Here is a 19,730-nt window from a genome sequence, read left to right as displayed (position 1 = left end):
AAAACCAATTAAAAAAAGGGTCAATAGAGAGTGAAGAAATTTCTTGGTATCTGTATATAACTTGGTTAAAGCATTATTAATTAAAATTGGAATATCATATTTTCCAGATTAAATAAACAAAGTGTGTAAGGGATGATTCTGGAGGAAAATTCATTGTTGTGAAATGGATACCAATAAAGGGAAAAACAGGAGATGATCAACAGGAAGTAGCGGTTTCGTGGTCTTCGGATGATAATAGACGTTGAATTAGTTTCTTTCATTGTTGTATTTTAAAATACCGGCTATAAAGCAATGATTAAACATTATTTTTTTTAACTACGAAAACGCTTTTTTGGGATGATGATTGGAGCCTTTAGAAATGAAGCATTCAAAGATCGATGCCCTCTCCCGTTCTTTCTTTTCTAAAGACATTAATGAGACTGTCTCCAAAAAAGCAAATGGCTCAGCCAAAAGGAAGGTGAAAGTTTAAGTTGAAGGTGCTTTATATTACACAAATATTTTTCATCATAAGCACATCCCACTGGGACAGACTGCGAATAAGAAACTTTACTTCAGAATTCTTCATGACTTTGTGGTCGCAATCAAAAGGAAAAGCCGTACAAGATACTCAAGAACGGATTTTGTTTCATGCTAATAACTTTGTACTATGAATAAAAATTACGTTCCCAAGACTATTGTTGTCTCTCGTAATGCGTGCATTGTATTCTGTTTTCTACTCTATTATTTCTGAAGCTGAAAAAAAATGAAGAAGATTTCTCGAATTCCGAAATGATCATTTATTATGTTAGGGTAATTTCAAATACTAGGTTCGAGGAATATTTTCATTAACTTTGCAAATGACAGGGAATTCGTGAATATAAAAAGACAACATTTTGAGGGGAATAAATTTTAAATTTATGCAACTTTAATTCATAAAGTTTTTTTAAATTCATTGAAAAATTCATAAAGTTTTAAAAAATTATTGGCGATAATACTATTTTGCTTAATAACATGTATGAATTAATCATAAAACAATTGCTGCTCAAGTCCGGAGAATAGATATTTGTCTTCTCCCTTATTCTCTTCTTTATATGAGATTTTGAGGCTAAGTTTAAGAAATTTCGATTTAGAATTTCAATTAGGAAAAGAATTATTAATGAAAAAAATTTCGAACTTCATTTTCCATTAGAGAATCTAATAAAACATTGTTTATTTATTGTTTGAAGCTTTATTCATCTAATTTTACTTTTTCAGTGCCACGAAGGCTGCAACCTATGGACTAATGCAATTTCTTCATCTTGCCATGAAGTCTGCGTAAGTAATAAGATATTTATAAAATATTTTCTAAATTATAAATTTATCACAAATTTAGAATCAGAATGCTATATTTGAACAAAAAATATTATTTTCCTATTTTGCATTGTAGATTTTACTTTTAGAGGAATATGGAGAACAATATTACTATACATGTTAAAAAAAATGTTTCAATATAGCAGATGGATACTCTTTCATATCAGTTTTTGAAGAATGCTTTACTTTTTGAGATATAAAGTATTTATACGCAAGCATTCTAATAAAGCAAATATATAAAATTTACACTTTCGTCTTTTTTAATATCTGAATGGCAGTTATAGTTGCCCACATAATGTATTTTGCCATATATCTGCTGATATTCATAACAGTAGAAATCAGTGTCGGATTCAGGTATCTTAGGGCCCTAAGTAGTGTACATTACAAAACCCCATTATTAATGAACTGGTCAATTTAGTTTCACATTTCAGTATATTTTTAACATGTAGATTATCTATTTTAGGTTAATAATTTTTAACTTATTAATTTTATAAAAATGTGTATGTTTTTAATTATCTGCTATGATTATAGACTGCTCTACATTCTCGTTTCCACACAATATCATTAAATCATATGTTAGGTTTTATAAGTATTCTGATAACTAAATGAAACTAATAAAACAAATAAGATCCTGATTAATTATACTTGATTAAGTGTTAATATTATTTCAGTATTTTATGATTTATAGAATTTGTATTTGTTTCAAACTTATTTAATAGGCAACTGGAAAAATAAAGTTTTTTTAATTGTCTGGATTGCTGTTGCCTCTCAGCCAAGCAAACTTAGGTAGTTGCTCAGTTTGTCTAGGCGGAAGTCTGCCATTGATGGAAATCCCCGTGTTTCAGAGTTAAATTGAGATTTTAAATCATTACTTCATATTCTATCTTTCCACTATAAAGGCTGTGGAATGAAGGAGTATATACGCAATTATTTGGTTTAAAACAGTTTTATTTATTATTTGCTGGATTTTTAAAGTTTTCTTTAAGTACAAAATAGTGTTTTTTATAGTGAATGTACAACCTTATTTTTTCTTTTTTTAAAAAACGAAGAATTTTAATTCTATTATATGAGACAAATGTAAAAACCTTGGAAATAGTGTATATAAATCAAAATAAGCATGGATGTTAATTATAAAAAAAACATAAAAATTTACAACCGTTTAAAAATATAATTCCAATAATGAAGCAATCTTTAGCAAGTATTCCTTTAAAATAAAATTTGCCAACTAAAAACTGCCGCGAAGTCATTAAATTGTTCAGTTTCAACTGTAAATAAAATCATATAAAAAGATTTCTATCTTAAAAAATGATAAATAGTTTCTTTCGATATTTTCTTAACCATGTAGCTGAATGTGAATGTAAAGCTCGATACGAAGTATTTATCTGTAAAAAAGACGGAAAATGTTGCAACATTTGATGAAACATAGATATATCTAAGAGATACGGACAAAAAAATAGCATCTATTTAATATTTTAAAGAAGAAGGAAATGTGAAATCTTAGTCCAAATAATCTACAAAAACTTTTAATATGAGATTTATGGTTGTTACCGGTTATTATAATAAAAAAAGTAAAAATAAGGAGAGATGGGGAAAAAAGGGAGAAATACGTTTATCGTATTATTAAAATAGTATTTTATTTTTAATATGTAAAAAAGAAACACATTCTCTATGCTTACACATCCAATAATACAAAACCGATGACCATGCATTTAAATTCACTTTAAAATTATATGCACCCACCATGGATTTTTTCGATTATTGAAAAATGTACAATCGTAAAACAAAAACTATTAATATTCTGTGGAAAGAGGAATTTTAAAAACTAAATATATCGATCATGTAAAAAGCAATTGCTATCATTGAAAATACAATGTAGAATTATATTTAAGAAAAAAGAATAAAATAAAACATTTAAAGAGCAAAATGTTTGTAAATATCTTATTTGTATTATCTCAAATTTGTTTTAAAAAATCTTGAACAGCTTCAGCATTTCTTAAAGCGCATTTACAACAGAAAACTGAAAATTCTATAAATAAGTAAATCGTTCAATGAAAAAATACTACATGCAATAAGAACAGAAAATGGCTAAATCCTATGTGTGGGTTTTATTTTTTAAATATTAATAATAAGAAGAATTGCTTAAATGTTGTTTGTACCATGCATCAGTGATTTCTATTTTTTGGTTGATAATAACTAATTTCCTAAGAATAATTTAATAACTGATTATTCCTTGAAATTTGACACAATTCCGCTGATTATTTATAGTGAAATATATTTGATTTTTAATATAAAATACGTAAATAAGGCTTTTTCACAACAAAAATCAGGATTATCGAATTTATTTTCTTTTATAAATTGGAATACAGGCTTATTGTAAGTATTTTTAAATAAAATAACAATGCCGTGAAAGCAATTTAAAATTTATCAATTTATTTGTTAAATCCATTTTTTATTAAATACAATCAAGCAAGTGGAAGAAGCTAATATTGCTTTCATAATTTTTTTTTATGAGAGGAAAATATGTCTCTCCTAGTTTAAAAAGTTTTTACCATTTAGAAAAAGATTTTAGAATAGTGTTTTACTTTTTTCTTTTCGCCTAATAATTAACTTTTTGTTTATAATCATTCATCTTCTTTAGCTCCATATTTTAGATTATATTTTAAAAGATATCAAGAGACTATAAAAGTCGTAAACTTATTGGCGAAATAAAAATTGTCAAGCAAAGAGGGGATTGAAGTATCGTTGCTATAAAGCAAAATAAAAAATAATAATTTCCGATTTATAGCAATGCTAGTATAACAAAAAACGGCTTTAACATAACAGAATGATACGTTAAACGGTATAATGAGCTGTGCAAATTAATGTAAAGCATTTATAAAGGACTGAGTCTATAATTAAAGCTGAACAAATTCAAGTTGGAATAATGTTTAGTTTTGCAAGAAAAATAACTAATAATGCAAGTAAGGTTTTGTCAGATTTGATAGCTAAGCACTCGAATTCATTTACCTTCCTAGAATATTTAAGTTAAAGCTTCTAAAATTATTGAAATGGAATTACAAAGGCTTTAAAAAAATTTGTACTTCGATATACAACTGCAGAAAGACTTGCTGTTTTAAACAGGAATTTAAATCATAACAACAGAGCAAAATCACCTTCATTTGTGTGTGATATTGAAAGTAAAGCTTAATTAATTGAATTCCCCGAGCTTGTGTTATCAATCTCGGTATTTTTTAGGATTCATTTATACTAATATCAATGTGTGGCTCTTCTTTTTTTACTAGACTATTTTCGATGCCGAGATATATGTATAAAATTCTTTATGAGTTTCTGCAAAAAAAAAAAAAAAAAAAAAAAAATGAATATTTAAATATACTTTTATTAATGTACTTAAAAAATCTATTTTAATAACTTTTTTATTTCACAGTTTTTTATTATTATTATAAATATCATGAATTAGGGAAAACATTTTTTTTTTTCCAAATTTACCAACAAGTGAAACTTCTCGCATGAAATCAAAATGTAATGAAATCAATTGATTATCTACAAATTAAGTTCTGAAAATATTAAAATAGTATATTTTCTTCAAGAATATAACCACTAGTTTCTTAAAAACTGTATTATTATATTAGATTGCGAAATGGAAAATGGGTGACATGTCTAAATAATCGAAGATTCGGCATTTCTATTTAATTGTCCATCAAAAAGTATTTGTTAAAAAAGTAAAAAAGAAAAAAAAATGTTTTGACAAATCTCAAAACGTTTAGTTTTATAAAATATTGGGACTCAAATCAGTCTGAGTTCTTCCTTTTAAATGCCTTGAGTGGAAGGTATTTTACTATGGTAAATGTTGAATTTTTTATTACATTTTATATATTATCTTCGAAGTTATCATAATTTTATAGTGTAGGAAAATATTTGATACCAGAAATTTAGAATTCATATGCAAACTCTTTTTCTTGTCTTTGGAAGTACTCATGGAAAACAGTTAAAAAATGAAGCAAAGTGATAAATTTTTAAATTATAGATGTTTACTATAAATAAAACTTAATACGATGCTTTTTTTTTTTTTTTGTAAATCTGATTTTATCTTTTAGCAAATTCAGTTTTTTGTTTGTTTTATTGTCTAACTATGTTTTATAGGATGTTACATCGTTATCAATTTGCGGTGTAAGAAAATGATCAATGTATGCAATTTCCATCAATAAATTCGATATAATATAATTACTCTCGCCTTAGCGTAGTGCCGTGGGGGCTGCTTGACCAAATCGCCGCAACAAATAACATCTTGTTCTGGATCAAAGTAAAATAGCCCTTTAGACGGTTACTTTTACGTTTACCCCTCATACAGAGTTATGATATAACACGAACGTTGGGCCTAGGAAACACAGGGAAGATAGTTGGTAGAAGGCCTAGAAATCAGCAGTGCTTTTATTGTACCCATGAGGGGGAGTGAGAATCTGCTTATTATTTCTGGCAACTTCTCATCACCAATTTCTGAGGTTTCATCTAGTGAAATTTGTTATATAAAAAGTCTATATATAGTATCTATTTATATTATCTACGTATAAATATCTAAATATAGATATTTATATAAAAATCTAAATTTACTTTCTTCAATAATTGTCAATTTTACTTAAAATTTCTTTTATTCCATTCTTTTAATCCCGATGCTTTGTTATATTTTTTTTTTTTTTTTTTTGCTTTTCTTTAATAGCTGCCGATAAAGAGAAATTGTTACTCGTGCATTTTTTGCCAAAAAGTTGCAATTTATATGTATCTACCAGTGCTTATGATATTAATTAAGTTATAAATTAGAGATACACGAGTCACTTTGGGAAATGACAAAAAATTTGGAGCAACCCATTCTATCATGAATACTTAAATACACGAAACTTAAGATGAATGTTCAAGGTTATGAAGCTGGACGATATCTTTAATTTAAGTTTTATATCTTAACTTGTAATTAGATATCGTTTTTCTGGAAATGCCTTCCCTAAACATATGATAAAATTTTAAAAGACTTTTTATGTATTTAAGATTTAAATGTGTGTTTCTTCAAGCGCCTTTTGTTAATTTTCTTTTCCTTTTCAGGAAGAAGACAAAAGAATATTCAACAAATTGGTAAGAAAATTTTATTTTATTTTTCTTTAAATGGTTAGAGATGTTTAGCACCATATACGAAAAGCTATCAATTTATTTTCTAGAATAAGCTTTTTTAAGATACTTAATTCAAATAATTATTCCATGACTGTTCAAATAAGCGTTCGCCACCAACCTAATGCTTTAGAATGTGTTACAATAAGATACTCATTTGGCTTGAAGGATCGGTTGTGCATTCGAACTATGCTGCGCTCTTAACGCAATAATTTAGAAAACTATTAGACAGAATGTGCGTTTCAGTGAAAATTAATAAGAAGCCATCGGAGATTCTTCTCGTTGATTTTTCTGTAGGTGATAAGAACGGGGACTAGTTGCTGTAGGCAATCCTTTAAGAATATATACATTTTATATATTATTAGAAGCAATGGTACTTGCTTATCAGACTTTATTTGTAAAAAATATCATCACCCCAGACCTTTGTACTGTCAAATGGTTTATGAGTAAAATATGTGTTACTGGAATGAAATTATGAATGACTGGATAAAATAAATTTACCTATTTGAATACAAAAATAGCGTAATTTTCAGTAATCATTACTTTTCTGTCAAAAACATAAAAGGACGATTCTAAGATTTATCTTAAAGTATATGATATGTAACAGATAAACTCATCTCCTAGGATGAATGTGTAAAATATATTTTTATTCTGTTTTCGGTGCATATGATGTTTCAAAAAGATTGATTATTTATTACTGCGTAACCAAATATCAAAATATTTATTATTAGTGAATGATATTGTTTTACCATAAAAATTTCATGGAATATTTTTCAAAATGTTTCTAAAGATGAAAAACAATAAATCTGTATAGAGACTATTTGATTGCCTTTAAGGAACGTGAAAATTAATCGTTTCCAAACTATAGAAAACTTAGCATAATATTGAAAGAAATCAGAAAAAATGTCATAGAATCTGAATTTTTTTCCATTGGATTTAATTAATACAAAAGTGTGTTTTACAGTAGTTAACATTAAGTGTCCCGAAAGATAATAGATTCAAGTTACTCTGAACTTCCTACATCAATTTAAATTCTCTATCATTTTAAGACAGATAAGTTTTTCATAAATTGTTAAATAAAACAACTTCGTAATGTTTTCCTAATCATTTGTTTCCACTCATTTTACGTTCAATTGTGAGTATGTACCACTTAAAGTTTGTTCTCTATATTTTTAAAAATTTTCAAATAGTCTAGAAAAGCAATCGTATAATTACTGACTTCGTTGCTTTATTTTATTAAATTTTTCTATAACTGTACACATTGTTGCACAAATTTTACACATTTACTAAAATTATTTTATCGTTTTTCAGGGCCTGTATTGTATTAGAGGCTGTAACATTGCAATCAATTTGTACATGAAAGCTATTGAAAGTAAGTTCAAAACCACTAGTGGATTATAAATTATTTTCACAAAAATTATTATTTACTCTTTGAATGTATATTTCAGTTTTGTTAGCCTATTGAAATAAAAAGACAATTAAATATTTATTTCCAGATGAAGTTGGAAAAACTCCAGCTCAACCTTATTTGGTTGCCGACACAAGGACCAATACAACAATTTCTATAAAATGGGATCGCAGTCAGTATAATAATATATCGTATCTGATTCAGTATCGATACGACGGAGCCAAACATGAACTTGACTGGGAATATTATCGGCCATCAAATATTCTCAAGGAAAATTTTGTGAAAATTGAAGGCTTGCATCCGTATACTAAGTACAGAGTAAGTATATGTTGAATAATTCTCCAAAACTTTAAAGCATCTATTTAACCAAATCGCAGTCATAGACTTAAGATTACAAGACGGTCACGTTACCAAATTCACGCCAAACGATTATCGATTGGCGCCAGAATTCGCCAACCTTTAAATTACTCTTTAGAGAGCCTTCATCTTGGATTGCAGTCAAAAATCGAAACTTCAGTAGGTTTGCTATTGAAATTGTGTGGGATACACAAATTTTAAGTTATCGCTTGGAAAGCATTATATCTTACGTATCCTTGTGATTCATTAAAGTTTAAATGCTGCCAAGGAATTTTTTTAATGATTAAGATTCGATGTTTTATTATTCGTGGAAATTTCTAACAAAAATCTCAGTATACATTAGTAATTTTTGGAACTTTTAATGAGTCAAAACTTTGTGATTCAAAACATTCTAGAATATCTTGAGTTTCAGAATTAGTTCAGGTTATTTTAATTGAAAACCCATAAAATATCTGCTTATTAACATCTAATGACCACAAAAATTACAGTCTACGAAATTATTAGTTATACTTTTCTTTGATTTTATGATAAAGAAATAACTATAAGTAAACTACTTCTGCTCTGCCTTACAGCATTCGAAATAAACCAAATGATAATCATCAAAACATTATTACGGGACTTGAGTTCTAAGAACCAACCCCAGCTAGAGTCGAATTCCTTCTACAAATGGAGGTTAGGCATGTCATCCAGTTGGAGATCATTTGATCCCATACTACCAATATGCCCCCGGAGAAGCGAGAATTCACTTATTTATCTGGCAGCTTCTCGTCCATGTGTTCGTGATGACAAACAAATAAATTATTTTCCAAAAAAATTAAAATAACATTTATTTTTATATTCCAGTAAAATATAAATAATTGTTTGATGAACAATCAAGTAGTAAAGAGTATGACAAAATTCTCATGTTTCGTAACGGTGACGTAAAATTCTCATGCTTATGTAATTCAGTAGATGCCTTTTTTTTCTACTTGTGCTTGTTGACATGGCTGATTTTTAAAAATATTACGATATCACTATATTCTGACATGTCATATACTTAATGCTCGATATCCATTTAATTTTGAATTTCATTGAACATCTTGCAGAAAAAATGGTGTAACATCGCAGCATTGCATAAGACTAGGTGATATTGGATCTTAAATTATATACATCATTATGTTTATCATGTAATAGTGAAATCAACGAGTTGACACCATTGCATTCGAAAGATTATTATTAACAACATTTCATCAAAGGTTGTTTATGCTTTCGTCAATGAGTTTCTCATCATTATTTATTTTCTCATCATTTATTCCTTGCATTTTATTTCAGTTCCGTGTGGCTTGGATAATTTTAGAAAACTATCCACCTTTATTTAGTGAAGAAAGCATAGCGATTTCTACGTTGCCGTATGGAGGTAATTTTCCAAGTGTATTTTAATTGATTTATAAAAATTCTCGCTTAATATTTTTGTAAAATAAACAAAAAATAAATCTGTTATTTTAACTACTTATTTATTTACTATTTCATTTGCTAACTTGTAATTATTTCAGCTGTATCGTGTAACATTTAGATTTAAATAATAATTACAAAAAATCAAAGTTTTGAACTCTAGGTGAAATCATGTAACTGTGAAATTTTAAAATTTATCTTTAAAAAATATTGGATCTATTAATACTGCAGAAATATGGATATGTTAATGGCATATTTTTATATTTCCTAAATTTAATAGTTACGGAAGAAATATAATCTCTATATTACAACAATTGGTGTACACATACGTTGCTTAAAGCGATAAAAGCATGCTTTAGTCTATTTGATGTTCATAATAATATCATAAAATTTCGTTCGCTAATGCTTAATAAATGGAGAATGAAAATAATATTTTTGCCATATATCTCCATTTTTTGAAATAAAACAATATCCAATTTTATAAAAACTATCCTAGTATAACATTAAGTTTTATTTTCTTTCACAAGCAAACGATATAACAAGAATTTCCGAGACATGTGGAATTCTCACAAATGTTATATTTTTAAATCACGACCGAGTCATAACTTGAGGAACTTCTACTTTTTACCCTATGGTTTAAAATTTTGACTATCAGAAACATTTTAGTAATCATTTATACTTCTAAAACACTCTGTTGCTAACAACATCAAACATTTAATCATATTAACAAAACAAAAAAAAATCTAGTGTAACGAGACTTTAAAGTTGTCAGCTATATCTGGAGATGAGAAATAAGAAACATTCTATATAATAAAGCTAACAGTAATTAGCACTGAATCGTTCTTTATTTGTCGATGCCGTTAAATGCTGCAGGGATTTATTCATTTCATTGAATTTTCATTTCACATTTGAAGAAACAAACGATTACCAGTAAATATGAATGATTGAAATTTCACAAACCACCCCATATGAAGCATTTAATAGAATTCGAACAAGAGATATTTATTATAAAACATTATTCAATGAAATGTTCATCTGTTATATGCATATTTATTCAAAAAGATATAAAATAAATCATGTTGATGTTGAAATTTATAAAGTGTGTTTATAGTGGGCAACTTTAAATTAATTATCATAAAAATTGGTATTTAATATTTGGTAAATGGTATTATTCACTTATAATAGTAAATGAATGAAAAAAATTTCATTAAATGAATTAATTTATGTTTAATCGAGTGGAGAAAAATGAATATTTCAATGAATGTAAAATAAAAGTCATATGAACGATGCAATCATGAGAAAACTTTTTTTAATAAATGATTCACTAATAACCACCTAAATATTCAGTAGGAATTCATTAGTAAACATCCTGTAAATTTAGACTTTTCTTAGAATACACTCTATATATTAACGGAACAATAGCAAGCATTGAATAAATATTGACTTTTCTATTCCTTTCAATTATTTAGTTTCATATATGTGCACAAACTATCTTTTTCTCTTCGTATTTGCTTTAGAAGAGGTTTTATTTTGCACAACAAATGTTTTTTTTTTCGAGAAAAAAAAACACCTGAATAAAATGTGTTGCTAACCTAAGAAATATTAGTTTCTTCTGTAATCACAGTATTTTTACTTCTTATTATTAACTTAATTATTTCTTTTTACAAGCACCTTCAACGCCACCAACAATAACCTGCTTAACAGCTGTCAGCTGCTCACGTGTTTCCATGAGCTGGGATCCACCACCACTAGTAAATGGTCCAATTTTGTCATATGTATTATTAATTTATGAGTATGCTACAGGAACAACAATGATAAAGGTAAACTTTATTTTACTTATTCTTTTAGAATTTTTGTATAAAATTAAAGGTTAACCCTCTGATACCTAATTATTTGGAGAGTTTGATAACTTTATCTGATAGCTTTAACCTGTATGAAATTATCTTTGAAAATAAATAAACCGAACTTTTTAAGTTTTTTCAAATCTTTGAAGTCTTAAGAAAAATTTAAAGGGGGAATTTTAGTAAATTACATAAAAACGCGATATATTTACTTTTAAATTGAGCATAGAAAAAGAAAAAAAAAATATTCGGCCACTTAAAGAGTCATGTATGAAAATCCTTGATACTGGCTTTCTTACTTGCAGGATTTTAGTTAACCGTGTTAACAACTCATATTAGTATTAGCACAACATATGGCACTAAAAGACTAAGTAGTAAAAGAGCATACGATCCTTCTTGCTACTGTGTGCAAAGGCGCATTCTGTGCAAAAAGCGAGGAATGAATATAGTTGAATTTTTAATTTCGCATAGTTTATTGTGCCTCTTAAAGGCACTTGAGAAACAAAATCCAGTTCATATTCGAAAAAGCTCTCCAAGACAGCAGTATATGGCCTTATATCTGTAATTGTTACCTTTCCTTTTATATACAAGCTGGAAACTTTTTGGTTTTACTTTAAAAACATTTCTTTGGTATGTTATTAAGTTCTTTTTCTCCCTTCTTCTTTTAAATTAAAATATCTGTAGCTCCCAGATCTACTTTCAGAAATGTTCTCTTAAATGTTTTCAAAATTATTCCTTTAAAATGAGTTTTACTTTCTTTCTAACTGCTTAAGAACACATGCCAAGAACTAAAAAAATTTTAATCAAACATCGACTTCTTTCAATTCGTAATGAAACTCCTCATATGGATTATTCATATCCATCATTGCACAAAATGAATAATTGTTTCTAAATTTTGTTAAACAGTACGTCTTTTCATTTTTTTAAATAAATAAAATTTGTATTCCCAATATTTATAAAGAATCCATTTGTTTGATATTGCAGTCACCATAGATAGCAATTTTCCTTTTTTTTTTTTTTTTTTTTTTTTTTTGACAGGATATTTCTGATACGTCACACACATCTGACGGAGGTTTGCACTATATGATAATCAACTTAAAACCCTCAACCACTTACAGAATTTCACTGAGTACGAGAAATTCAATGGGCGAAGGACCTCACGATGTCAGGAACATCACCACATTGGCAAAAAGAATTTCAAGTAAGAATGACAAAATTTTTTGGAGTTAAAATGCTATTGCAGATATTTAAAACGTAGAATATATCGAAAAAATATTCCTATAAATGAAATTTTTAGTTTCAAATTGTTGTTCACAAAAAAATTCTGCCTTTATCTGATAATTATGTAATTAATATAACATTCAATTAAAAAATCATTAATAATAAGATTTTATTATAAAAAAGTATTAGCAATTTAATTTATTTAAAAATACCAAATATAAATTAGATCCTGGATCAACTTAAGTCATTGGCAATAATGACAATGAACACAAGAAACAGATTGTCACCATTTAATCAGATCGTATAATGTATTAATTTTTCAATCATTAAATTGGCGAATGTTATTCGTTTTATATATTGCAGGCAATCCAGTTATCTAATTAATCCTCATAACATTAAACCTATTTACGTAATAACTCAATACTTCTCTGTATCTGTTGAGATTGTGATTTGTGACTGGCTCAAACAGTACAGTAAGCATTTATCTTCCCAGTTATAGTTACTTTTTCACCAATATATATTTATGTAGACTTACTTCAGTCCTTTTTATACTGACGATTCTTCCTCTATTTCTTTATACCTGTCTGCTGAATTAACAAATATTTATTTCCCTGATCGGTAAATTTGAAGGTGTCACTAGAATTTTCTACTAAAACTGGAAAGTTCCTGAAAAGCTTTAAATTGTGATTTGGTCTGGAAATTTGGTGTATAGAGTTGCCTTTCCAGTGTCTCTTTGGTTCCTGAAAATTCTGGAACATTTTTAAAACTTTTCCTGTCATTTAAATTAGCAATAAAATTCAATATATTTCACATCAAAAACTGCTTATTTATTAGCTTTATTTATTTATTTATTTGAAATTATAAGCAGATTTCCTGGCAACTTTGCATTTTTTATGACTGGCACAAAAAAAAAACCCAGCATTTTCCTTCGCTTAGATACTTTTATGTTCCTTGCTTCAAAAAACATGTATTACAATTTTAACCAGTTTAAGCCATTAATTTTAGTGTAGTAATATCATATTTATTATTTTATTTATTCACTTTGAATTGGATTAAATTTTATTCTTGTTTTTTAAAACTGCTTACTTTTGTGCTATTGTCTAAGTTATTAAATCCTATCTCAATTGAAATGAAAATTAATAATTACATGATTTATTTATTTTTAGATTCACATCATACACCGGCATATCTACTGTTTGGCTCAAAGCATCAAGTTTTGAGACAAGGTTTAAGAATTATTGATGAATCGAAAGTCCTCTATCACATTGCTAACGAATCAGTAACTGTGTCAGGTAATTTATTTAAAGTTTATGATCGCATTTTTATTAAATTATGCTTTTTCATTCTTTTTATTATTATTACTTTTGGTTAGGCTCATTTTTTATTTAACATATGCTGTACAGTTTTGTAAACAGAATTTTGCATTTGTTTTTACAGGTGTTGGACTTTATTTGAAACAAAATGTGTTTTTTGTCTCTGATTCTCAGGGAAATTTGCATAGCATAAATTTGAAAAAAGGTTCTCATGTTAACACAATAATGCATTCAAATACAAGTTATTTTACTTCATTATCTGTTGACTGGTTAAATGGAAAAATCTACATGGCTGAAGAACATCAAGTGAGTATTTCATGAAATATATGCGGGATATCTCAAATTTCTAAGAATTAATTTAATTATTGCATAAACTAGATATTCTTTATACTTGAAAGATTAATTTCACTCAACGTTTAGTTTCACAAACTCTATATTTTAGAATCTTATTATATGATTATTATTGATTCATTGTTTTCTTGCTTATCATTATTAGATTACACGATGTGACACAAATGGGAATAATTATGAAATACTCCTGAACAAGTTGAATCGGCCTAAGAATTTGCATGTAGATCCTTTAAACGGGTAAGAGCAGTTTGAATCACTGCATTATACAATTTCATTATTCTTAACTTTTCCACAGTTTTATGATTTTAACAGCTTTTATGCAAACGTTAATTAAATAGATAACCATTGAATGTGACTCATAATTATAAATCTGTGGCAAAAAAGAAATCAAATTAATTTCAAATATGATGTTATTAATAAATATTCTAATGCTATATTTCTATAGCATTTTTCATTCCAAACTTAAAATTATGGCATTTTTCCAATACTCATCAGTGAAATATTCTCCTCATTTTGTTATTATATATTTACTTTCTTTAAAATTAATAAATGTAATAGTCGAAAAATTCGATCTCAAAATTTTGACAAATTTTTTCGCTTTATAACTCCCCTAGTCCGGAAAAAAACCGTTTCTGGAATTGCGTGTGCCATTTTTGTCTGTGAACGGGACGTAACGAATTTGGCGGATGAAGCTTTATCAACTGTCTGTCTGTTTATTCATGTGTACGAAAAAGCAATGACTTAATGGCGAAGGAATAACTTTCCTGTTGGTTTTTTTTGTAAACATAAGAATTTATTTGTCGTTTAACTCTTATTTTCAATGTAATTTTTATTAGTAAATAAAATATTTTTTTGTTTTTGTTTTCTAGATACCTTTATCTGACAGTGACGGATTCCATTCTTGGTGGTGGATTATACAGAGTTGATTTAATCGAATTCGACCATGGCAAAACAATCAACTTCGAAAAAGCTGCGTTGATTGTTAGTGATAATCAACTTTCAGCTTTCGCAGTCGATTATAAGAATTTCAGACTCCTTTTACCCTCATCGACGAATAACACAATAGTTTCTGTATCCTTAGATGGAAGTGATGTTTCAGACATCCGAGAAAATTCTCAAACGCCCTTGTATAAGAATATACGAAGTATTGCTATACATAATGATTTGCTTTACTGGACAACAGGAGATTTATTGTATGGAGAAGAATTGCATAAGAAGGAAAATAAGTACTACATAAATGTTTATTCAGTTGGAGAAGGTCCATTTTTGTCTTTAAATATTCATCATACTGAATACCAGCCAAATCCAAGTAAGTTGTCATTCTCTGTTTCATAAAGACTAATTTCAGAAAACGTGTTTAATAAAAATAAAAAACAATAAAAATAAAAAACAATAAAATTTCTTTCAATGTAATATATACATTGAAAGAAATTACAATGTAATTCTCTTTCATTTTGTGCTTTCTATGAGAGCTTCTAACTGCGATTCAAGCATTCATTTAAAAAAATACTTCGATTGAAATTATGTGGTGAAATTTATAGACATCTCCTTCTTATATTAGAAAAGAATAAGATTATTATAGAATATCATATCATAAAAAAGGCATATCGAGCCGCTCATATCTGATTGAAATTTTTAAAAAAATTAGATAAATCTAAATTTTTTAAGCAATGTTATTTGTGCTGTGATATTTAAGTGATTACTATTAAACTTATTCATACTGTATTAAGCCATGAAACATCATATATAATTACAATTTCAAAGCCACTCCAAATTTCCAGTAATATTAAAAGTACGCGAAAGAATCGACAAATTGTTTATAAAATCATCATCACACTATGTGCAAGACTGCTGCCTTATCCACTCCTAATTACATCTAATAATAAAATTCTCATATTCTTCTTCTAGTTCCATTAAATCCAGTGGAATCAGTACAAGCTTTATTTGGCATGGATGTAGCAAAAATCAGCTGGTCAAATCCAAGGCTACTAAGTGGTCAAGGCAAGTATATATTTAAATGTCTTCCTTTTGGTTCAATATATTTTTGAGGTATAATCTTGCTAAACAGATCCTTACCTATAAGCTAACTGATATACATACAGAGAGACTCAAAACTGTTATTCAGTAATTTGCAAGGAGATCAAGAATACAAAACCCGGCAAAAATAACATAGGAATGTGGGGATGCAAATACAATGTATGATATTAGAAAGGTCTTTGTTGCTATAAATCAATAAGCTGTTGAGCATATTCATTTTCCGTTCTGAGTTCTTTAACTCAAGGAACAATAATTTCAAAAAGACGACATGCTCATTGTGTAATTAGCCCCGGATGGTGTTTGAAAACCCGTAAACCAACACAACACTGTAACAACAAGACTTTTTCATCAACATTTGGATTGGCATTATTTACTGGACCCATACCTACTGAGAAAGTGATTCAACGAGAGAGGACTCGGTGGTTCTTGAAAGAGATATTCCAAGAGTTTCATTCGAGCAGGTATTCACCCGGACGTAATTCTTGCAACTTTTAATGTCCTGTTCCTTTTGCTATTTCACCGTTGTAGCAACTTTGTAGCGGAGATACGCTGCATTTATAGGTAGACCTTACTATGGAAAAATAACTAAAGGCAGACCTTACTATGGAAAAATAACTAATCTGTGCAAGTCTTGCTTCCTTGCAAATTATTAAAACTGTTTTTCTGAATCACGCTGTACTGTATTCTGTTTGGAAGGGGTTGATTTATAAACGAAGTATGAAGTGAATTTTATCTTTGATTCTCTAAAATTCTGGGATCCCAAAATCTTGAATATACAATGGAACTCTCATTCTGTTAAATAAAGACGATGGTTCTGTTGAATATTACTATTTTAACAATATTATTTTTTTTTAGGAAAAGGAGCATGGAAGAAGTGGCTGTATGAAGTACATCTACTAGATCATGCTAGCAATCGAGCAGTTTTTAAGGTTAACATAAGCAATAACGTATATGACATGTTTACTTTGAAACCCAATACAACTTATTCTGTGAAAGTTAGACCATATAGCGAAGGTGGCAAAGGTCCGTGGTCTTCAGAATTCACTGGTAGTACTCTCGAAGATAGAGAGGGTAAGATATATTTGTATCTAACACGCCATCTTTCATGTATTATGTATAAATCTATAAATAACATATCACACATTTATCAAATCTGTATGAAAAACTAAAAATCGGGACTTTTTTTAAAATTCTTTCCAGGTGAGAAAAGTGATTTACCATACATTTTGTGGGGTGCCGAAGATGGTCTCTTAAAGTCTGATTTCGTTGCTCAAAATGTTGAGCCAATTATACATAAAATAAACCTGAATAATGCTCATATTACTGGTAAGTTTTAATTAATTAAAATATATAATATTTCTCTTTTTCATATAGAAAAATATTTCTACGCTGATAAATGCACTTCTAAGTAATAAATAGCTTCTAAGTCATAATAATTTTACTTTTTATTAAAGGCACACAGCAATACAATTCTTGAAAATAACTGATAATTAAAAAGTAATTATAAGTTTGAATTATCAGTTATAATAAATTATCAGAAAATAATTATCAGTTATAAGAATTGAATTGTGTATCTATACTTTACAGTAAGTGAAACTTTCTTTTGTTTCATTAAATGCTGTGATTTATCTACAAAATTATTTTCCGAAACATTCGTGAAAACTGTCTTTATACATCTCAATTTTTTTTAAAAAGCTATTTTTTATAGGATTTTAGTTATTTTACTGTTTATGTCTATTATGTTTCCTTAAAATTTGCATTAAATTCATTTTACATCTCAAATTTTGAAATGAATGAAAGCAAAATGCAAGGAAAGCAAAAGATATATTTTATAAAATCTGTATAGTAATTTTTATAAGAAATTAATTAATATATATTTTAAATCTTTATTATCATTTATTTATTTCAACCTTCATAAATAAATATGTTAAATGATGTAAATTGAGAATTGGTTGAATATGCTTATTTTCGAGAAACAGAATAGGCTCATTTTCAATATTAAGTTTGTTTTTTACCGTTAATATACATTAGGGAAATTTTTCAAAATTTTTTTTATTTCAGATATTGCCTCGTATGATAAATTCGTATTCATCAATACAAACACATCTTTTGTGTATGTTTACAACATTGTACAGTCGTCCATAATTAGGCTTGCTAACATTACGGCAAACAGCATTGCAGTGGATTGGTATGCTCCCAAACTATATTATTCAAGCGCAGCAAATCAAATGGTAAGTTGTAGTTTTGTTGAAAATAAACAGTAAAAATGTATCCACCATTAGAAATTTATATTAACGCGAATTTCTGTGCTCTGTCACAAGGAATAGAAGAATTATTTTATAAACCTGGAATCTTTTTTAGAAAACTTAATTTGTAAACCACACAAAAGAAGGCGATAAAATAATCATTCTTTTCGAGGTTAAAAAAAAATGTCCTTCAACATGTAGGTTTGCTCGGTAATGATGAATATTTTCTAGTTAAAACATATTACCTATTGAAATATTTATTATAATAGTTGTTCTGGTAAATTATTTTCCTTTTCACATTTGCAACGCAAAAGTGAAGAAATAACATCATTTAGCTGTTGAAATTATATGAATTTTTATTACTTAAACGAACTTTAAACTATATTTTGCTGATGATGCTTAGAAATTTAAAAGCATCTACAATTTATATCGCTAATAAATATTTCTTAGCAATTAATTAAATTAAGAATTCTTTATTTCATTAAATATTATTAAAGTTTCATTCTAATATCATGTTAAGCACTTCATAAGATTTGGTATCTTAGTATTATATTATCCATTTCAGATTTCGCGGTCAAACATTGACGGAACCCAACCAGAGCCGCTTCCTATTGTAACAATGGCTAAGAAAATAGCCATAGATTCAGCCAACGCTTTTATTTATTGGATAACTTCAAATAGTGTTGAACGCTCCCGGCTGAATGGAATGGATCATTTTGTGTACATGAAAAATGCTTTGTTTTCTGGAAAACATGGTAAACTGATTTTTATTTCTCTTCTAATCTTTCTACTTGATACCACATTCTACCTACGATTTTTAATATTTCTTATTATATTATCAGGACATTATTCATGCATATATATATATATATTTATTTTAACACTTTTTTAGAAGATGCCAAGTATTTCTATCAAATGTAACATCCATTATTTTTATAGTGTCATCAAAGCATAATAAAAGACAATTAAATAAATATCATTTCGTAACAGTTTTTAATATAAAATGTAATCTTAATTTGCACATCTATTCGTATTCTCGGGA

The 19,730-nt window shown here is 27.7% G+C and overlaps 1 protein-coding gene across 2 annotated transcripts in view; it reads left to right on the top strand.

Annotated features, from left to right (window-relative positions):
- The window catches only part of LOC129958262 (proto-oncogene tyrosine-protein kinase ROS-like), a 119,868-nt gene that overhangs the window by 63,901 nt on the left and 36,237 nt on the right, over window positions 1-19,730 (top strand). For both annotated transcript variants that reach the window (XM_056070584.1, XM_056070583.1), the window contains exons 3-18: window positions 1,234-1,293; window positions 6,421-6,450; window positions 7,795-7,855; window positions 7,980-8,209; window positions 9,560-9,644; window positions 11,348-11,499; window positions 12,559-12,721; window positions 13,908-14,033; window positions 14,179-14,360; window positions 14,551-14,642; window positions 15,275-15,714; window positions 16,314-16,406; window positions 17,298-17,513; window positions 17,643-17,768; window positions 18,504-18,673; window positions 19,254-19,443. In XM_056070584.1, coding sequence (XP_055926559.1) covers window positions 1,234-1,293; window positions 6,421-6,450; window positions 7,795-7,855; window positions 7,980-8,209; window positions 9,560-9,644; window positions 11,348-11,499; window positions 12,559-12,721; window positions 13,908-14,033; window positions 14,179-14,360; window positions 14,551-14,642; window positions 15,275-15,714; window positions 16,314-16,406; window positions 17,298-17,513; window positions 17,643-17,768; window positions 18,504-18,673; window positions 19,254-19,443 — 2,416 coding nt within the window. The remainder of the gene's footprint in view (window positions 1-1,233; window positions 1,294-6,420; window positions 6,451-7,794; window positions 7,856-7,979; window positions 8,210-9,559; window positions 9,645-11,347; window positions 11,500-12,558; window positions 12,722-13,907; window positions 14,034-14,178; window positions 14,361-14,550; window positions 14,643-15,274; window positions 15,715-16,313; window positions 16,407-17,297; window positions 17,514-17,642; window positions 17,769-18,503; window positions 18,674-19,253; window positions 19,444-19,730) is intronic.

The sequence above is a fragment of the Argiope bruennichi genome, chromosome X1, assembly GCF_947563725.1.
Source record: "Argiope bruennichi chromosome X1, qqArgBrue1.1, whole genome shotgun sequence".
Classification (NCBI taxonomy): Eukaryota; Metazoa; Arthropoda; class Arachnida; order Araneae; family Araneidae; genus Argiope; species Argiope bruennichi.
The sequence above is the reverse complement of the archived record's forward strand: the minus strand, read 5'-3'. Positions and strand labels throughout refer to the sequence as shown.